General features: G+C 37.3%; 1 protein-coding gene across 3 annotated transcripts in view; it reads right to left on the bottom strand.

The window, feature by feature from the left end:
* Positions 1-2,536: 2,536 nt before the first annotated feature.
* Positions 2,537-22,192, bottom strand: part of cdc42ep4a (CDC42 effector protein (Rho GTPase binding) 4a) — a 29,859-nt gene continuing 10,203 nt past the window's right edge. Inside the window, exons 2-3 of one of the 3 annotated variants that reach the window (XM_067423737.1) lie at positions 13,784-13,869; positions 2,537-5,826 (exon numbers count right to left, since the gene is read on the bottom strand). In XM_067423737.1, coding sequence (XP_067279838.1) covers positions 4,639-5,643 — 1,005 coding nt within the window. In that variant the 5' untranslated portion in view covers positions 5,644-5,826; positions 13,784-13,869 and the 3' untranslated portion in view covers positions 2,537-4,638. Of the gene's footprint in view, positions 5,827-9,201; positions 9,366-13,783; positions 13,870-22,192 lie in introns of those variants that run through there. The other 2 variants (XM_067423745.1, XM_067423729.1) reach the window with 2 other exon arrangements.

The following is a 22,192-nucleotide window of genomic DNA, read 5'->3' as shown; positions in this document are numbered from 1 at the left end:
TTGAATCATCATGAAGAAGACCCATCATCTGGTCTTCAGCTGTCGTGCCTCGGCGATGTCGTCGGGACACTGCCGCTGGGAGAAATCTGAAACATGGAGTGGACCACAGTGTGCTGCGGAGCTAACAGAGACTTCCACCATCAGCTGTTTTCTGTCCACCATCAGCTCTGTTTCTGTTCACCATCAGCTCTGTTTCTGTTCTGTTTTCTGTGTTGGTTGATTGTTTGTAGTATTCTATATTTTTACTTGTTATTCATTTTTTGTTGTTATTCCCCCCCCCCCCCCCCCCCCTTTGTTGCACTTTGAGATTCTTCGGAATGAAAAGTGCATTATAAATAAAATCTATTATTATTATTATTATCATTTGTTGGTGGAGAAGCGGCGAACAGACGACGCCAGGTCCTCTCCCCCACGTTGCCTAGCAACCAATTGAGGTTTACTCTGTACTCTCCTGTCATGGCCTGCTGTTAGTGTGTGTGTGTTTCATGTATATGGTTTATGAGGACACAAATGTGTATAATGACATGGCATTACAGCGTAACATGGTTTATGACGATATCTGTGTCCTCATACTAAAACATACTAAATGGTGTTTTTTGAAATTTAAAAAATGCCACAAGTTTTCTGTGATGGGTAGGTTTAGGGGTAGGGTTAGTGTAGGGGGATAGATTATACAGTTTGTACATTAGAAAAACCAGTATGGAGAGGAGCCATACACCACATATCCAAGTGAGAGAGATTGTGTGTAAGTGTGAGAGAGTAGCTACAGAGTGAGTTTTGTTTCTACCCCTGCCGTTCCCACACGAGGTTGCAATTCTTATATGTGATCTAACAAAGGTAAAGAGAAAATATTAACCATATCTGCTATTTATATTGCTTGTAATTGGGATGAAGTAAACTTCTGTTGAGTATTTTAACATAACATTTTTGATTTTGTTGAATTAAAACCCCAAAAATGCAGCGAGTCCACCAGACCCACGAACTCTGGCTGAGTAACACAAATATGAACACCACACAAGGGTTAAGTAGGCTAGCCTACTATTTACGTTTTTTATCCTGTCCATGGTAATAATTTCCATGGCAAGAGTGTATATAACTGGCCACTAGGTGGCAGAATGTATCCACGGCTAAACAAACAGGGGAATTAAATTTTTTTTTTTTTTTTGGTCAAGGCACAAATCGTAAAATTCTTTTATATGAATTGAAGGTACATTAACACCTAAGAAACTTTGTGGGGCCGCAGGCAGATCAATCAAACCACTTTGCTTTTAACACTCAAATCAATACATATTCACTCTTAAATTTGAGCTGGGAATAAGGGGCTTTTGATTTTCACCTCTAGCCTGCGCGCCGCTACAAGTTGTGAGGAACAGCTACGTGAGATGGATTAAATGAGGTTGTATAAATTCTCTTTACTCATATTCACACGGAACTTTCATGTAGGTCTGCAGTCGCAGTGATCCGATTAAGAGAGCGGCATGTGGTCGGTCAATCACTGGAAGTCTTCTTTCCATTAACAGCATGTGTTGACAAACGCTGAGCTCCCCACAGCCTCATGTTGGCCTTTTGAATTAGAGTCAATGGATCTGTGAACATCCTGTCCATCCTAATAAAGGCTTCCCAGACTAGTTCCGGCACAAGTAACTTTTGCTTAAAGGGGTCATGACATGGTTATATATTTTTTTTTTATTACTTATAATCACTTACAATGTTCTCAACAAAGCTAAAACTGGGGACCGGGCCTATGGTGAGATCATGTGAAACTATATATTGCATGCAATATCAAAAGTAGCCTTTTTGGAGCTTGAATAAATAAATACTTTGTTTATAATGAGGTTGATGTTTTAAGCTATACAACTCGCAAGATAGTTTAAAGTTGCACTGTGTTCATTTTAGCAGCATCTGAGGTTGTGAATTGCGACTGCCCGGCACTCACACCTCCTTTCGAGGAACATAGAAGCTACAGTGGCCAACATAGGACAAAGATAGTGTCGCCTTATACAGCAAAGAGTAGCTAGCGCTCTGTAGAGCAGTTTGTCTGTTTAGGGCTAGTGGGCTACTGTAGAAACATAGCGGCGCAAAATGGCGACTTCACTGTAAGAGGACCCATGGGGTATGGAGATAGAAATGGCTCATTCTATGGTAAAAAATACATAACGGTTCATTATGTAAGGTCTTTATACACCACTGAAAACATACTTATTTATATTATATTGCATTTCTGTCAATAGATCCTGATAAATATAACACACTGTACATTTATTTGTATATGTCAAAATATCTATATATTTATGTATTTTCATGTCATGGTCCCTTTAATATTTCTCTCATCCAACTCCATAACTGGTACACAATCAAAAATTAATAAATAGATACAAATAAAAAGGCTAATTTATTGTCAATCACATGAGCCACATGGTTTCATTCTTGTATTTTCTCTGATAAAATCAAATTTATGCCACTTGCACAATTCAAAAACATAATGAAATAATATTCTCACAGGACAAAAAAATAAGAAGAAAAGAGCTTTTGTGGACAACTTTTTCTTTTATTTAAAAATATAGCGGTTACAGCCTCAAAAGGCTGGCAAGCATGAATATATACATGATGGACATAGAAATTAGCAAAGCAAGACAAACAGCACTATTATCACAAAAGGGAAAATACAAAGATAAACTTTGATAAATCCACCTCACACACAGTCACACAGCTTCAGATATAAACAGACTTCTCTCTTAATTTGCTTATGTTTTCATATTCCCAAATTTAAAATTGACCACTAGCACAAGGATATGCAAATAAATCTGAATCGCTAACCTCATGTGTTTTTTTTTTCTCTCTCCCTGAGGTTTATCTTAAAGGAAATTGGGTAAATTCTTGCTTAGCATTTCTGTCCACAGTAATCAAACTAAGATGGATAGTTTGGCCCATATCTGAAACAGCAGATTAAGGCAAAGATTCATTAATTCACCATGTTAAATGATACTCAAAAGTCAGGCGTACTAGGCAGTACATGCTAGATTAGATTTGGCACTTTTCTGCTTAAGGCTGACATGACCCCAAGTGTGAAGCAGCTGAGGATTCCCTGTAAATCTCATCTTACTGTAGTCTCAATGCTGAATTGACTTGTATCCTTTTTAATTCAGAGACAGTAAGCTTGCGAACTAGTGCTGTTAATCAACACATGAATGTCTGCAGTAATAAAGGCCTCATTTTAGTTTATTCATCTGCAATATGTAGACCTATACTGTATGTATATTAGAAAATGTCTAAAGATGCAAACAGAATCAATGAACTTTAGTGTATCTGTGTATTCAGTGTATTAAAGCGCCCCAGTGCTAAGGAGCAATACCAGTGCCATAATTTGCTACAATGAGTTAGCACAATTAATACAGCTGACATTTGCATGTTTACTAGAAGATATGACTTGACACAACTGACTTCTTAGTTTTGCTTGACAAAGCACATATTGTTTAACCCATGGTGTAAATGTTTCAATGACAGCAACAACCAATCTGATCGACAACAAAAAAATCCTGAAATAAACAGCAGTAGTTCCCCTCAAAAACCACGAAGAGCAGGAAGGAAGTGGTGAGAAATGCAAGATACTAAGCAAGCAACTACTATGCAAAACATGTACAGACTTAAAAAAAAAAAAAAAAGATCTGATGAAGGGACACCTGTTGCCATTCTTCCCAAAAGAGGACTATAGTCATTCCGTGGAGGATGGAGATGTTCTCAAACATCTGCCACCTTCAAATAATCGCCATTTGAGCCCTGCGGTTTTGTCGTCAGCTTCACAAGGACATTTCCTGAGCTTCTGAACTACAGTAGCTCTCAAAATGACAGCCTATTACCGGATGGATGACTGAATTACATATGCAATCAAGAGATACAATATTTGCAGGGCTCTGACAAACCCACGAATGTGTCGGGTAAAACAGAACATTTTGGATCATCTCGTAAGAGCTCCCTCCATACTTTTCTGGCAATGGCAGAGTGCTGATTTTTAACTTAATAAACAATACCTTTATGCACAGGGCCAGAGAACAAATTATATAATTTACTTTAGTACACTAGTGCTCTAAATCAAAAGAACCATTATCTTTAGGCACCAAGTCATTGGCAGGGCTCCCAAATCTGTTAATTTAAATGACGTTGCTTGTGATTACCAGATCAGGATTTTTAAACAATTTTAGAGATTGCAAACACAAAAAGTATAAATCCCTGATATTTCCAGCTTTACGAGTCATGGGAACCCTGCATGGGACTATGGGAGAATGGCTTAAAACGGCATCTGCTTGAGCAGGTTTAAAGTTTTGGTCACGTATGTATCCCCGGACGCCTTTCCTTCAGCAGAGCTATCAGTGGAACTTGTAGCAGGTCCCTTTTGGACTGATATTCGGGCAATGTAAACACATCCAGCTGTATATCTTAGCATGGGTCAGTAGTGTGACAGATGGCTTTGGTGTCTGAGCTAAAGCAGTCTCCTCAACTTATCTCTACAGGGACACAGGAACCTGAGGCATCTGTCCAGCTTTGACGTGCTTATGTCTTTTGCATGTCTCCCATTTACACAATGCCAAATTCTGGATATTTAGCGATCCATCCCCAGAAGGGTTTACTGATTGTAGGGTTTCATACTCGGATCTCATCATCCTCATCTTCCATGAAAGAGGAGAAGGCTGGCTCATTGTCTGGGTTGCAGGTGTTGTCAGTAACTACAATATCTTCCTCGTAAGGCTCACTGGTTGGTTTCTCCTCCATGGCGGCCGAACCTGAGCTGGAAACTGAGCAGCTGTCGAGGTGATGCAGATGTTTGTGGTGTGGTTCTGGGGTGCTGGTGCCTTCGCTCTGGATCTCCAAGTCGACAGAGCTGGGAGCCCTCATGGGACCCTCATCATGAGCTAACCCTTCTGGTTCCTCTTCTTTCACATCGACCTCCCTCATTTCCTCATCCATTTCCACTCCTCCCTGGTTGCAGAAAAGAGGAGAAGCATGTCCCTCGCTGCTCTTGCCTTCCTCAAATCCCTGATCGTCATCTTCCTTCTCCATGACTCCCAGGATTTCCCCCAGCATCGAGGGCCCGAGGTCCACATGGAATGACATTACAGATTCAGCCTTCTTCATTCCTCCCCCGTTGTAGGATGGGGAAGGCCGCAGGTCAGTCAACACACCGAAGTGCTTCTCATGGAGCTCCAGGTCTAATGCATTAGCAGAGGCCCCATTGGAGGGGCTGGAAGTCAAGCTCTGGAGAACCCTACCGTCTCCATCCTGTCCTTCGTCGTTGTTCAGAAAGGGCAAGGACATGGCATTCTTCACAAAGGTAGGGGACTCACTGTGAGGAAGTAGGGTGTTGTCTCGCTGGTCGACTCTGGTGACGGACTGAGAGCGCTTACTGCTCCGGAAGGTACGAGACAGCAGTCCCGGTTTCGGAGAGCGAGGATAGGTGTGTCCCTCTTGGGATGGCTCTCCGGATCGAGTGCTGAGGAAAGAGGTGTCCCCGAAAGCTTCCCCACTGCGGCCTACATGCATGGTGTGCCGAAAGTCGCCCAACGGGGCGCTGATCATCTCAGTAGTGAGGTCCATACGAGAGCGTCGTTTGGTCTGAGACCCCGCTACCAGCTGCTTTAAGATGGGCATCTTGGTTTGGACAACTCACAAATCCAGTTTAACAATTGCGTTTGACTGCAGGTAATGTGGTTTCACAAATGAGTGGTTTTCTGTTAACGACTCCTAAAAGGTTCCCAGTTCAACCAGATTCTGCTCAGGCCAACTCTGTGCAGTCTTGATGGGTGCCACTTCAACTGCCAGACAGGAGATAATCTGTAATTGGGAACAAACAAGAACAAAATCAGATTTCATAGTTAATTGGAGATGACATCTTGACTCTAAGCAAAACCACAGTGCAAAGCCAAGAAGTTAAGTTAATTACAACTCTGTGTTGTTTGACTTTCTGGGTGCAAGATCAATGCAGTCAGAAAAAAAATTGGCATTCCAGGCAGAACACAGGCACTTGAAAGGATGTCTTATCAATGTGTCTGGCCAGAATACCAGCCGGAGATGCAGTGTCATTCTTTTCCCAGCTCTAGTCTAGTGCAGAAGAGTTTTTGGCATTCAGATGAGGTAAGGGTCAGGATTCTTGCGGTCAGGCAGAGTTTCAATCATTAATAAGATAAGCAGAGACTGATAAAAAGAACTTAGTGGAGAGGTTAACTACTTAGTGAAATACTTATGGTGTCAATAGTAATATCCTTATAGGGTGAATTTCATGAAACATGCTACAAACCATATTTTTACCCCCAAAATAATAAAAGGGAAACCATTTTTTTTTTAAAGATAATAAAGCACGTTATTGGGATCATTATGATTTAAATTTTCATGACAATTAAGTACAGAAGCTCTCTAAAATTCCTTGTATGGTAAATAAATGATTGTACATTAAGGCTGGGCTATGAACGATATTATATCAAGATTGTGATCCAATTTACGATGATAAGCTCAGGACGTTTTTACTCAATATGTATTAATTGAACAGCGCATCTCTTTGCAGAAATAACAGCCAGTTAATGAATTCTGGGTTATCTTGCTTCATGTTTCACATTGCTCATAATTTACCCAGAGTTAACAATTAATCCTGGGTATTCATAAACTGAACTTCACATTGTACATACCTAAACCCTGGGTTAACGTTCTTTTTTGAATGGATTCTTTGGGTTATAAAAGTTTCGGACAAACTCAAATTGTCGTGTTTTCAGTCAGCATTTGACATTTTTCCTCTCAAACACTGAATTTACCGTTTATATACAAGGTGCAGTGTTTCTGTGACTGTCCAAAGCACGCAAATATGAGTATGCGATTGGTTGTCTGTTGCTGAGTTTCTAGCTTTAACCTTCTAATGCTGCATCGTTCACACTATACAAGTTTGGCACAGCAATGCAGCACCCTGAGTAAAAAGTGGTGCTAACCCCACTTCTAAATCACGAGTGTGAAATGTTTCTTTGCCCGGGGTTAAAAGCAGTGTTTAGAACGACGATAACCCAGGGTTAAGCGTAGTGTGAATAACCCTAATGTGTTTGTTAGCATGTGCCGTCTCAATATGAGGACATGACCAAATGAACTTCATCTCCAGAGCTCCTTTGAGAGTCACTTCATAACAGGAGACAGTCACCGGTGCCATTTCTGCTTTTCCGGTCATGAGTGTGAGGTAACGTTTATCATATCAGACACATTTAAGTGTGTTTAAAATGATGTTATGACGTTACTCTGTGTGTTCTCTCAGCGGCTGCTGTGACTCTTGTTCACACTGCTAAGAGTAAAGCGCTTCTGTAGAATAAAACCGGAAACCGAGAGTAACGCAGATATGACGCTATTGACAGGAAACTCCCTCAGACGTCCTGGTCCTTAGTTAAAATAGCAATTTGGAAACATTTGGGATATTGTAAGAATTCAACTGAACAAAATATATAACACTGGCCTGGTGGTTTTTGGATATTTTACTGCAAAAATCCTATAGTGCACCTTTAAATTCTTGCTAATAGCTAGTCATACTACTAGGATATTGACTGTTTATTAGTAATTGTTAAAGGTCCACTGAAGTGCTTTGAAATGCGCCGCATTATTCAATGTGTTGACGTGATTTCCCCTGAAACGGCTCCAGCTGTTAGCAGCTCCTCCCCTTTTTTGAAACAGCCAATAGGGGTTTGTTAATATACAGTTTGACTAGAGCACAAGAGCGGACCTTTCTGTTTGGTGCAGCCAGTTTCCTCTAACCATTTATCATCATAATCTCCTCCATATCGCTTTGAAATGCAGCATTCTGTGCAGAATTCAAATGGGTCGATATGTTTGTTGTCTGTGCCGAGCCGACTCGACAACATGATCCACGCTGCGCTCTCGTGTCTGTAGTCTAAATTTAGACCAGAGACGTTGGTGTGTGCGCGCTACTACGGTGTGTGAAATTAACGTGAAAACAGACTTCATTCAAATGAAAGCATATTTACACTGAATGGTTTCCTATCACATATATAGTGTCCTATGTGCCTTTCACCATGTAGAAATTTGTAAATGTGTGTTAACAACTGACCGATTTCAGCCGCAGCTTCAGCAGTGTAGGGGGCGGGCTTTAGATTCTAGAGAGCATTCTGATTGGACAGAAGATTTGACGAGAAAGTGAAGTCTGCGATGAGGTCACCAAAATCTGAGATTCGTTTTAGCGGAAGTGAGAGACTGTACATTTTGAATACTCCTATCTCCTAAATGCAAATTTTGTCAGTTTTGAAACATACCAGCTTATTCATAACTTTAAGGCTAACACAGTTTTACTAAAAGCAAAAAAAACGTTTTCAATTTCAGTGGACCTTTAAGCACATATTAAAGGATTACTTCAGCGATTAGCGTTAAGCTTTGTATCAGTAGTAACCTGGGACTATAATTGAATGATCGTTTGAAATATAGTGTCTGTTCTCTTACTGAACTGATTTTACTCAGATTTGACTTGACAGTAATAAAATACTGATTTTATTACCATGAAAATGAAAACAACGGTAGGGGTGATGTCGCAAGGGCAAGCGATCCAGTAATCCAGTAGCGGTGGCTTTGGGAGAGGCCAGGGCAGCAAAGCAAGTGCATTTTGGGAGTTGTTGTCTTTCATCCACATAAGACAAAAATACATTTTATGGCTTTTCTCAGTCTAGAAGTGGGGTGGGGCTATTTTAAAAGATATAGCCACTCTGTGGAGTTTAATCGTGATCATTCTCAAGGTCTAACTATGTGGAAAGCATTTCTTTCCCCATGAATGGTAACTGAATATCAAGATAAAAACCAATATCATATGATTTGTGCGGTATGAAGTTACGGCAAATGATAGTCTGCAGTATCTCATCAAACACCACTGCTCTGCAGTGCAGATAAGACTGTCTAACAAGTGACACTAACATCCTGTGTAATTAGCCATGACAGTATAAATGGCAGAGATAGAGAAACATGGTAAGCCATGACCCTATTGATGGCATGGAGGTTAAAATACTTCAATCGACGCTAAACTCAACCTCTATTCTCTGAACTAAGTAGCTCATTAGGGACGACCACAACTGACATCAAATTAAGCACAAACACATGCACACACAGACGTGCAAGTTCAAACCTCTGACTCAACACACCACAACAAGGTCTGATGCTCTGAATGAATAATATGCTTACTCTCAGCGGAGGGTCCCGTGGCATTATTCCCAGGTCTGTAAATCAGCAGTCACAGTGAGAGACGGGGCAAATGCTTGGCAGCCAACAAGTTTTCCCTGTCACTGATCTCCTGTAATATTCATGAATTCTTCGCTCTGAACCCGAATGGCAGCACGAGTAAGTTTCACTCATGACCTCTTTCTGGCTCAGTCTTCCTCTACCAGCTTTGTCTGCACTTCCTGATAATGACCTTACCTGCCTGCGTCTCTATAGCAACACCCTTCTGCACACAGATGTTAGCTTCCTGTCAGCGTGCATTTTTTCCCCCTTTTGGCATTAACCAAAACGTTTCCTTCACACTACACACACAGCTCTCTAATCAAAATGTATGCATAGTCAGTGACTCAAATAAAAAAAACTCTCACACTGATTTTGTGAATTATGCACAAATGAATTGACTAGAATAGAAGTATCACTATCTTTGGTATTAAAGATGAATTCTATGGCACAAAAAAAAGAAGACATACCATGTCTCATAACCACTGAATATCAGAAATCACTGTTTAAATAAAAGAGAATGAGCATCCTCAGTTAGAGACTGAATGAATGGATGCAGCCATCAGCTCCCTGGAGGCGAGAGAGAGAGAGAGAGAGAGAGAGAGAGAGAGAGAGAGAGAGAGAGAGAGAGAGAGAGAGAGAGAGAGAGAGAGAGAGAGAGAGAGAGAGAGAGAGAGAGAGAGAGGATAAGGCTCAGCCAATCAGAGACGACGTCCCGCGGCTCTACGCCACACACACCCGTTTCCATGACATCATTTCATGACGGCGAGCCCACCTGAAGCCCTTACACAGCCTACAAAAAAGATGCCCAAGCTCGCTCAATCAGTCTGTCGGTCTGTCTGTCTATCTATCTATACTGTATTATATATAAATATATTATATCTATATTTATTTTCTATTATATTATAACCAGTGGTGTATACACTGGGGAAAAAAATGTCCATAGATGAATTCAATTCTAACTAAAAGTTTCTTAAAGATAATGCTGTAAACTGAGCCATTACTTAGACTACACATTGGTATTATTTTATATATATATATATATATATATATATATATATATATATATATATATATATATATATATATATATATATATATACACACACACATTTTTTATTTTATTATATTTAATAATTTTTATTTAAAAATGTATTATAAGGCAGTTTTTGCATTAACTTCTAAAATCTAATTATAATTATTTATTTTTCTCCAATTCATTGTTGAAATATAATCACTTATACACGGTTGTCAAATCATGACCAATTTATTTAAACAAACAAGACATCACTGACAGGTTAAGTGAATTTAATGGATATATAGGCTAATATAGTGCTTATATTACTGCACATAATTCTACTCATTCCCGCAGATTTCGCGCTCGCATCTGAAGCGCACACATGCAGTAATAAAGCCGCCTGACAAGTGCAAAATGTAGCTCTTTTTCCAAGCTTAATAATGGTCAAATACACCCCAAAACAATGGCACAATGCCCATTAGGTGTTTAATGGAAACACAGTTCTTAAAGGGACAGCGGCCAAATAAACGTGCCACGCTGTGCTGTTTATGTTATTTAAACTGTAAAAAGACAACATCGCTTACTGCTCTTGACTCATTCACTTGTGTAACTTTAATGGATTCATCTGTATTTATGCAATGTTATTTTAAATTAGATTATTTTATTCAGCTTCTTACCTGAACTGTTAGAAATAAAGACCTGCCTGTGAAATAAAGCGGTCTATTTCATTTGTATCTTTATGCTTTTGTGTTTATTTGTTCTATGCTGGAAATTCGTTCATTTGTATTTATGCAATGTTATTTTAAATTAGATTATTTTATTCAGCTTCTTACCTGAACTGTTAGAAATAAAGACCTGCCTGTGAAATAAAGCGGTCTATTTCATTTGTATCTTTATGCTTTTGTGTTTATTTGTTCTATGCTGGAAATTCGTTCATTTATTCCTATTTTATTACAGTTTACTCACCGTTTTAAATTGAATTTACCATTTGAAATCAAGCTTCCTTGTGCCCGGGATAAATGTAAGTTATTGCAACAAAATTACCATATTGTAAAAAAATATATGAAGTACGCAAATATTTGTGAGATAATTGTAATGGTAATTGATCAATGTTTAGATATGGAAAAAAGCTTAAAAGCTTTATCATATAAAGTGAATTGATTGCCTAGACTTTAAATAGATGGACAAAAAAAGAAATACAGTATTGACAGTATATGCAGCATTTTTCCCCGTGGTATCAGAATGGTATTGAATGTCGATAGTTGGTATTGAATATCCATTGGTATGTCGATGTCGAATATCGATAATGGTACTGAATATCAATTGGTATGTCGATGTCGAATATCGATAATGGTACTGAATATCCATTGGTATGTCGATGTCGAATATCGATAATGGTACTGAATATCCATTGGTATGTCGATGTCGAATATCGATAATGGTACTGAATATCAATTGGTATGTCGATGTCGAATATCGATAATGGTACTGAATATCCATTGGTATGTCGATGTCGAATATCGATAATGGTATTGAATATCAATTGGTATGTCGATGTCGAATATCGATAATGGTACTGAATATCAATTGGTATGTCGATGTCGAATATCGATAATGGTACTGAATATCCATTGGTATGTCGATGTCGAATATCGATAATGGTACTGAATATCAATTGGTATGTCGATGTCGAATATCGATAATGGTACTGAATATCAATTGGTATGTCGATGTCGAATATCGATAATGGTACTGAATATCAATTGGTATGTCGATGTCGAATAACGATAATGGTACTGAATATCAATTGGTATGTCGATGTCGAATAACGATAATGGTACTGAATATCAATTGGTATGTCGATGTCGAATAACGATAATGGTACTGAATATCAATTGGTATGTCGATGTCGAATATCGATAATGGTACTGAATATCAATTGGTATGTCGATGTCGAATAACGATAATGGTACTGAATATCAATTGGTATGTCGATGTCGAATAACGATAATGGTACTGAATATCAATTGGTATGTCGATGTCGAATATCGATAATGGTACTGAATATCAATTGGTATGTCGATGTCGAATAACGATAATGGTACTGAATATCAATTGGTATGTCGATGTCGAATATCGATAATGGTACTGAATATCAATTGGTATGTCGATGTCGAATAACGATAATGGTACTGAATATCAATTGGTATGTCGATGTCGAATATCGATAATGGTACTGAATATCAATTGGTATGTCGATGTCGAATAACGATAATGGTACTGAATATCAACTGGTATGTCGATGTCGAATATCGATAATGGTACTGAATATCAACTGGTATGTCGATGTCGAATATCGATAATGGTACTGAATATCAATTGGTATGTCGATGTCGAATATCGATAATGGTACTGAATATCAATTGGTATGTCGATGTCGAATAACGATAATGGTACTGAATATCAATTGGTATGTCGATGTCGAATATCGATAATGGTACTGAATATCAATTGGTATGTCGATGTCGAATAACGATAATGGTACTGAATATCAATTGGTATGTCGATGTCGAATAACGATAATGGTACTGAATATCAATTGGTATGTCGATGTCAAATATCGATAATGGTACTGAATATCAATTGGTATGTCGATGTCGAATATCGATAATGGTACTGAATATCAATTGGTATGTCAATGTCGAATATCGATAATGGTATTGAATATCGATACTTTTCCAGGTATCGTATCGGAGTTAGAAATTCCTTTATCGTGACAACACGATATCATTGAATCCCTATTCAACAGCCATTGAATGCTGCCACGTTTGTTGAGTAAGATAGGGTAGTACAGAAGCTAGAGCAGAAATACTTATTAAATGAGAGAATGAATGAAACATGTAAACTTAAATCATAAAAAAAGTATATTTTAAATTATGAAAACTTCTAAAAACAAAAAAGTATACGTTTATCGTACACTACCAATCATAGGTTTGCATTACTTGGTCATAAATACAGTAATAACAGTAATATTGTGAAATATTATTAACTGTTTTCTACGGTAATGTACTAATAAATGTAATTTATTCCTTGGATGCAAAACCGATTTTTCACCATCCAGTCTTCAGTTTTACATGATCCTTCAGAAAATATGATTCGATGCCCAGAAACATTACTTATTATTATTATTATCAATAATAATACGTTTTATTGAAACTAAAATTAGTTTTAATTTAGTATTAATTGTAATATAACTTTTGTTAAGATTCTTTGTTAAATAGAAAGTTACATTTTGTTTTGTAACCATTCCAAATTTTGCTCAACTTAATCCATCCTCGCTGAAAAAAAAAGTCTTACTGGCTCTAGTGTATCAGGACTATTACATCAGTTTTTGGTTCTATCGATCGTAACAAAAATAATCATTATAAACCTTGGCTAATCATTATTACATAATTAGTTGACATAACCTTTGTCTTCTGATCCGAACACTGAAGTAAATGTGAGCTGTTATAGTAGGTTAACACTTACCGCATTAGTTCAGACCACTGCCCATGCAACTAGTTAACTTCTGCTTAAAGCTGCTGTTTTATGCAGTCAGACACTTGTTTTTTGCACTACAAAAAAACCCCACTTTAAATATAATGATTATAATTTCCCAAAAGGGGAGGAATTTGTTTTTGCCCACTAATTTGAAAACGATCTAAATAGAGTTGTATTAATAGAAAAATGGAAGTGTAATGATACAAACAAATTAGTTCTCATAAAAAGGGCACGAACAGAAGCCCAGAGATGGCGAAAAATCAATACGCAAAATTATTCAGTTAGTGACACAAATTACAAAGCAGAAGAACAGTTCACAGCCTTCTGGACAATGACAGCAGTGTTTATCTGCGCTGTTTCTACTGGGTGGCATGAGCTGGAAGAAAAACAAGCAGTAGATGAAAGATATAAAGCCCTAAATCCCCTAGACACACAGTTCCGCTGCATTTCTGTCCTGTCCCACACACACCAAAGCCCCAAACATACTCTCTGCAAGCATGCGAACACACGCTTCTAGCTAAGCAAACTCCATTGTGTGCGCGTTATTAGGTAACATCTCTATTGCCACCTTGAGCATTGAAGGTTTTTTTTATTACAAATAGGGTTGCAGTTTCCAGAATTTGCAGAAAATTTCCAGGATTTTTTAAGGAAACTTTCTGATTTTTTAACTCCTTTGCAAACCTATGTTAATATTTATACTATGTTTGCACACTTTTCATGCTGTGGCCAGACACACTGCAATCGTAATCCCTCTCAAAAGTGCCTTCCCTACTCTATTAGCTCATTTTGCAGGAAAGGCTTACAACCTTAATGGTCGATGTGCATCTCAGTTTATCAGGCGCTTCTGGTCAGAAGGAGCTTTATATTTGCACATCTATAAATAAAGTAAGAACGGGGAGCATGGGAAGGCAGCGTGGGAAACAACAGGCCCCTGAAGGGGTGAGTGACTTTCCAAATACCCTTTCGCAACGTCCATGATAGGGACAGCTCGTAGGGAGCAGTTGGACTTCCTCAGTACAGACTAAACACGCCTCCCTCGCTCCCACTATCTGCTCCTCCTTTTCTGCGTCCCTGCGACCCTGTACATACTAACCTCTGACCCCGGTGTGATTTTAAGAGGTTTACCAAATCTCATAAAAAACATACACACATCAGACACACACACAATGCAATTCGGGTGCCAAAACACATCTCTGAGGGAGCCACAAATTCCTGATTTTGAAATCATAATCCAGAGATTGTTTAAATACCGAATCTCAAAACTTTTTCATCCATGTACATGAGTGTAGTGTGTATTTCTGCCCCACTAGCAGCAAAAATGGAATGAAAAAATACTTGTTTTCAAACTAATTATAAAGTTAGTGACAAAATTATTTTGTTTGTGCAGATCATGTGGGTTGTGGATAACCTAACATATAACATAACACGTAACATGTTATATGTTGTTATATGTTGATATGCTTTATGTTGTTATGTTACATGTTGTTATGTTTTTTATGTAATGTTACAGGTTATGTTACATGTTATGTTATATGTTATGTTTTAACACGTAACAACATGTAACAACAACAACAACAACATGTAATAAAGCATAACATCTAACAACATATAGCATGTAACGTAACATAAAATGTAATATAACAACATGTAATAACATAACATAAAACAAAATATAACAATATATAACATGTTATATGTTATTACATGATGTTATATGTTGTTACATGTTTTTTATGTAATGTTGTTACAAGTTATGTTGTTGCTGCATGTAGTTATGTTATTTTATATAACATGTTATTTGTTGTAACATGTAACAACATGTGATAACATGTATGTAACACTGCATATATATGTAACATGTAATAGCAACAAATAACATAACATGCAACATAAAACAACAACATGTAACATATATAACATGACAAACAAAACATGTAATAACTTATTATGTAACGTAACAAAACAAAGTATAACAACATATCACAACATTATTATTTTGTTACATGTTGTTATATGCTGTTACATGTTATGTTGTATGTAATGGTACGTTTGTTATATGTTATGTTGTAACGTAACGTGTAACAGCAACATGTAACATAACATTTAACAAAATATAATATGCAACAACAACATGTAATAACGTAACAACATATAACATGTAATGTAACAAATTCCACATAAAACATGTCATAACATAACATTAAATACATAACAACATAACATGTAACAACATATAACGTAACATAAAAATGTATATAACGTAACATAACAACATGTAATAACATTAAATACATGAAACATGTAACAAAAAATATTACATGCAACCTAACAACATGTTACATGTTATATGTTGTTACATGTTATGTTTGATGTAATGTTATGTTAAATGTTTTGTTGTTTGTTACAGGTAATGTAATGTTATTTTATGTAACATTTTAACAACATGCAATAACATAACATGTACCATAACATACTATGTAACAACGTGTAATAATATATAAAATGTAACAACACAGCATGTAAGAACATAACATGCAATATAACGACACAACATGTAACATATCATATAACAACATGTAATGCAACATAACAACATGTAACATATCATATAACAACATGTAATGCAACATAACATAACAACATTTAACATAACATATAACAACATGTAATGCAACATAACAACATGTAACATAACATATAACAACATGTAACATAACTTATAACATAACATGTAATGCAACATTACAACATGTAACATAACATATAACAACATGTAACATATCATATAACAACATGTAATGCTACATAACATGTAACATAACATATGTTATGTTACATGTTATGTTATGTTGCATTACATGTTGTTATATGATATGTTACATGTTGTTATATGTTATGTTACGTGTTATGTTATGTTGCATTACATGTTGTTATATGATATGTTACATGTTGTTATATGTTATGTTACATGTTGTTATGTTGCATTACATGTTGTTATATGTTATTGTTATGTTTCATGTTATGTTTCATGTTATGTTACGTGTTGTTATGTTGCATTACATGTTGGTATATGATATGTTACATGTTGTTATATGTTATGTTATGTTATGTTACATGTTATGTTATGTTGCATTACATGTTGTTATTGCCACCCCCAGGTCATTGTAACGCCCAACTGTAGTGGTGCAGAAAGAAACACACTTCACCTTTAAGCATGAAGAATGGGTAAATTAGCCTCATTTAATGACAGCGTTAAGACACTGAAACATGCTGTTTAAGACTGAAGCACACTGGCATGTCGTCACATGCGCTTCGAGTCATCTCTGGTCCTCGCAGTGGACGGACAGAAAGCTCGCTCTTTGTGAACAAGCGTCTCTCTGTGAATCAAACAAAAGTGCTGAGTGCATCCTAGCACTCAGACAGTGAATGATCGGCTGTTGATCTGTGGAAGTTTTCTTTGTCTGTCTGAGCAGAAGCCCCTAGAGCAGTGTTCTTTTATTATACGTCTCTCAACCATACATAATTAATCACACGAGTCTTCAAATCACCTAAAATAAAGACTACAGCTCAAGCAGAAAAATACGTCTTGCTTTAAGTCAAGTATTATGTTAAAATGCATTGAAAAGCCTGCTTTCTTGAAAGAGTCATTTCCTCGCATCGCCTTGCTGAATTAACTGGAAGCCACTGAGCTGAATAAATTATTGAGTGAATAGATTTCTAGAACAGAGTAGTGATTCCTACTGGATATAAATCTGTCAGGAGCGATGTGATGAGATGAGATGAGGTGTGTGCACCAGCTGGGACAGATCTGTCTGGATGGGTCCATTAGGAGCCAATGACCCGGATGGAGGCCCTCATGACCCCGGGGCCACACAGACACAGACCCATATGGCACAACACAACTTACATAACAACAGATCTTCAAACAGCAGGGAATAGCAAGACTGCTAAAGAAACTCATGGTTACGCTTATCTTCAGGTGTTCATTTTATGCGCAGGACTTTTATTGCCGTCTATGGTTTGTCTTTCAAACTCCATCTACACGCAATTGGATAGCGCTACAACCAACCAGAGCAATCAAGAAGGTGAAGAAGAGCTTTTGCCGTATCCGGTTGGCAAAACTCTGAACACATCTTCCTTTTTGCCGTTCTTTGTTCTTTTCTCAAAAAAAAGCTTAACTACAAATCTTCCAGAGTCGCAGCCAAAGCTGATTCGGAAGACCGCCGTTCGCCAGCTTCTTTGTTTACAAGTAGCAACTCGAGTCTGCCATCATTATGTTAAGCCACGCAAAACAGAAGACATGAACAAACTACAACAGAAACACACTAGACTCAATCACTTGATTTGCAAAAAAACAACACAAAAACCTCACACGCTGTGATTGGATAACTGGACTAGCTAGCAGACCAATCACATTGCAGCATCTCAAATGTTGGTTCGATCATTCTAAATTTGTGACAATTTCCCAGGAAGTGATGATTTTGTAGCCTAGAAATCTAGACGCCCCCTAGCGGCAGCAAATCTAATCTGCCCGCGAGTGTCGTCTGGCAACTCTCAATACCATTCTGAGCTGTAATCGCCTAACTCTTGCTGGGCCAATCACATCGTGTATAGAGTCGGTGGGCAGGGCCATAATGACGACGGCCGAGTTGCGTTTGCGTGCTTCTAGTAAACACAGAAACTGGCGAACGGCGGTCTTTTGAATCAGCTTTGACCGCGACTCTGGAAGACTTAGAGTTAAGCTTTTCTCTGAGAAAAGAACAAAGAACGGCACTGAAGTCATTCTTAAAAAGGGAAGATGTGTTCGGAGTTTAGCCGACCGGATACGGCGAATGTTTAATCTATCAACAAGCTCTGTTTCACCTTCGAATTCACCTTTCACCTCCTTGTCAGGCTAATAATTTTGTTCTCTTAAACACAATATGCTACTTTATTCACAAATGTTTTATGCAATATTGCAATTTTGCGCATAAGTTACATTTGCAACATCGCTATTGTTACCTAAAAGTAACTATTACATTTTTGTGTTTTAATAGAAAAAGCTTGAATAAAATAAACTACAAATATAAAGATGAAATAATAAATAAAATGATAATTTAATAATTTGACGTACTGAAACAAACATAAAGGCTAAATAGAAATACCAAAAAACTGATGAAAAAAGCATAAAATTACTAAAACTTAAAATTAAATATACAGAAGAATTACACGCACGCATTTACGGATGCAAATATTATATAATATAATTATAATCATATAATAATAGTATTTTTAAATATATGTTATTTGTATATTTATATTAGTTTACTATTATTTTTTAAATGTTTTGAATTACAAAACATTGTTTATATGTACATATTTTTTAATAATGTTTACAACATTAAAACACACACACACACACACACACACACACACACACACACACACACACACACACACACACACACACACACACACACACACACACACACACACACACACACACACACACACTTTAATGTTGTTAACATTATAAAAATAAATAAATGTATAACATTATATATATAAAATGTTTTTGTAACGCAAAATATTTAACTAAAATAACACTAAAACAAATTATACTCACTTTAAAGCCTCAAATTCAACAGACTTTTAACTGGACAAAGAATAAACAAAACTAATTTGGTGCTGTTCTAGTTTTCTGTGATGTGAAAAAAGGAGTGTGAAAAACAACCTCTGCGTTTGACTGTTTTTAAAGCAGAACGACTTCAGATGCTAATGTTAGTGTCAACCACTCAAGAAACATCTTACATCTGCGTTACCAAAAATAGCCTAAATATTTGATCTGGGAGAGCAGACACTGACCAGAGCTGATTCAATTACCCATAATGCACCTTCCCTTTGGTAGAGTGACTAAGCACCAGCATCTTCCCAGCCCATTTGTCCTCACAGATGGTGATAACCCTAAAAACCAAATCGCGGTGGCGCTGAAAAGCCAGTGAATCTACTACCGCTGCTCAAACGGACCTCAGATAATGCTAAGCCCGCTATTCTTTGAGGAGATCTGAGGTTGCATGCAGAAAGGATGAGGGGAAGGGCGAGTAAATATCATTCAGTTGAGATAAGATAATCTTCACACCAGGGTTCCCCGTTAACCTCTCTTCCTCCCGTCACACCTCAGCGGGACACCTCCTTCCCCAAGGTGTCATTTGTATTTGCTCACAAAAGGCTACTGAGCCAAATGTGGCACACCTCTTATACAGAGCCGAGTCAGCAGGACAATACTCAGGAGGATGGGTCTTTCAAACGGATCAGCCAAAAGATTCAAGCAGCCATTATCTTGGGTGTCAGTATCTTGATTGCTTTGTGGTGATCTCGATGGAGCAAACATCTAGGTTCGACTAAAAATGGAGTCTCAACTTGCCATCTAGCATTATAAATGCTATGCAGTGAAGATTGAAACTGGGGGAGAACAGCAGGAGTGAGAAGATTTCAGCCCAGACCTCGACTGAAGCTCTCTCTGCCTGAGGAAATTGGTGAAATGCTTTCGCTGTACAACAGAGATGGAAACTCAGCGACTCAAGTCTGCGACAAAAATATGAACGACGCGACTCCATTCTCTTCTGCTTAAGTAATTGAAGCCTCCGGAGGTCTGAATATAGCGCTGACATCTTGTGCAGATTTGGGACCGGAGTCTGCGCAGTAGAGAGCAGGAAGTAGAGGCGTGATATCTAAAGCACTAAAGCACACACTCTCACAGATACAAAACAATTCATTATGTTGGTGTGAAATAAACAGTTATGGAAATGTAGAAATTAAAGCTCCAATCTCCTCCCGAGAATCCAGAAAAAAGTCGGTTAGTGCCTCAGTGACACCTTCCCTCTTATAGCATCAAATAACTAAAACTAAACTTATTTAAAGAATGAACACTTGAAATGAAATCATCATGATAAAAACTGCCTACAATAACAGAAACCAACTTTGGGGAAAAAAAAAATGTTGTAATTTGATTGTTAAGTTAGTCTCCGTCCATTAGAAAACACTGAGGGGAAGGTTATGAGCTATAGCGGGACCGGCCACTGGGGGATCGAGGCGCGGAGGCTTCAGTTTCTGAGAGTAGTGCTACAGGCTAGTCTATACACAGGTTTTGTTACCACCGGCAGTTCATGAAAGACTACATTATCCAGCATTGCTTGAGAACTACAGCAAACTACTGCAACTCAAATAGCTCAATGCACAGCAATTTCCCCCCATTGTAGTGATTCTAAATAGTATAATTGTGTACAGTGTTTGAAAGTAGTAGTAATGATTTAAGCAGTATTTGATTTAAATAGTAGACTTGACACTTCACTTGAGACTTGACTTGACTTGAGACGCGACTTGACTTGACTACTTGACTTGAGACGTGACTTGACAACTTGACTGTAGACTTAACTACTTGACTTGAGACGTGACTTGACTACTTGACTTGAGTCTTGACAGTTGACGACTTGAGACTTGACTTGACAACTTGACTACTTCACTTGAGACGTGACTACTTGACTTGAGACGTGACTTGATACTTGACCTGAGACGTGACTTGATACTTAACTTGAGACGTGACCTGAGACGTGACTTGATACTTGACTTGAGACGTGACTTGAGACGTGACTTGAGACGTGACTTGATTACTTGACTTGAGATGTGACTACTTGACTTGAGATGTGACTACTTGACTTGAGACGTGACTACTTGATTACTTGATTTGAGCCATGACTTGACTACTTGACTTGAGTACTTGACTACTTGACTTCTTACTAGATACTTGACTTGACCCTCAAAGACTTGAGACTTGACATGGACCACAGGGACTTGTGAACACGTCAGCTATACAAAATTTAGTCTAGGCTTTGAGAATGAGGGTTATACTGTATACTTATACTGTAAAGTTATACTGTAAGACTAACACACTTAAGATTTAATTCAGTTTTTTTTTTTTGAATCAATCAAATTAATGAATAAAATATATTTGCAAAATATGCAGCAGACATTATTAAAGGACCATGTTGACTTATCAAATGAAAATTGATTAAAATCATTTCAAATTATTATAATTTTGTTACTTAAAATATATGTATTTATATATTTTTTATCTAAAAAGTTTGATGGTCCCAGTTAATTTTTTGTAAATATTGATTTATATCAAATGCTATGTTTAAAATATTTGTATATAGTGTTGTATATATTTATATATATATATATATATATATATATATATACACACATATACATATATATATATATATATATATATATATATATATATATATATATATATATATATATATAGTCATTTCAAATTAAATTACATTAAACTGACTTAAAAATTAGTTGAATCTTGTATAACACACACAAGCAATTGATATGAAGGTATGATCC

This window comes from Pseudorasbora parva, chromosome 2 (genome assembly GCF_024679245.1).
Source record: "Pseudorasbora parva isolate DD20220531a chromosome 2, ASM2467924v1, whole genome shotgun sequence".
NCBI lineage: Eukaryota > Metazoa > Chordata > Actinopteri > Cypriniformes > Gobionidae > Pseudorasbora > Pseudorasbora parva.
This window is presented reverse-complemented; position numbering and strand designations above follow the sequence as displayed.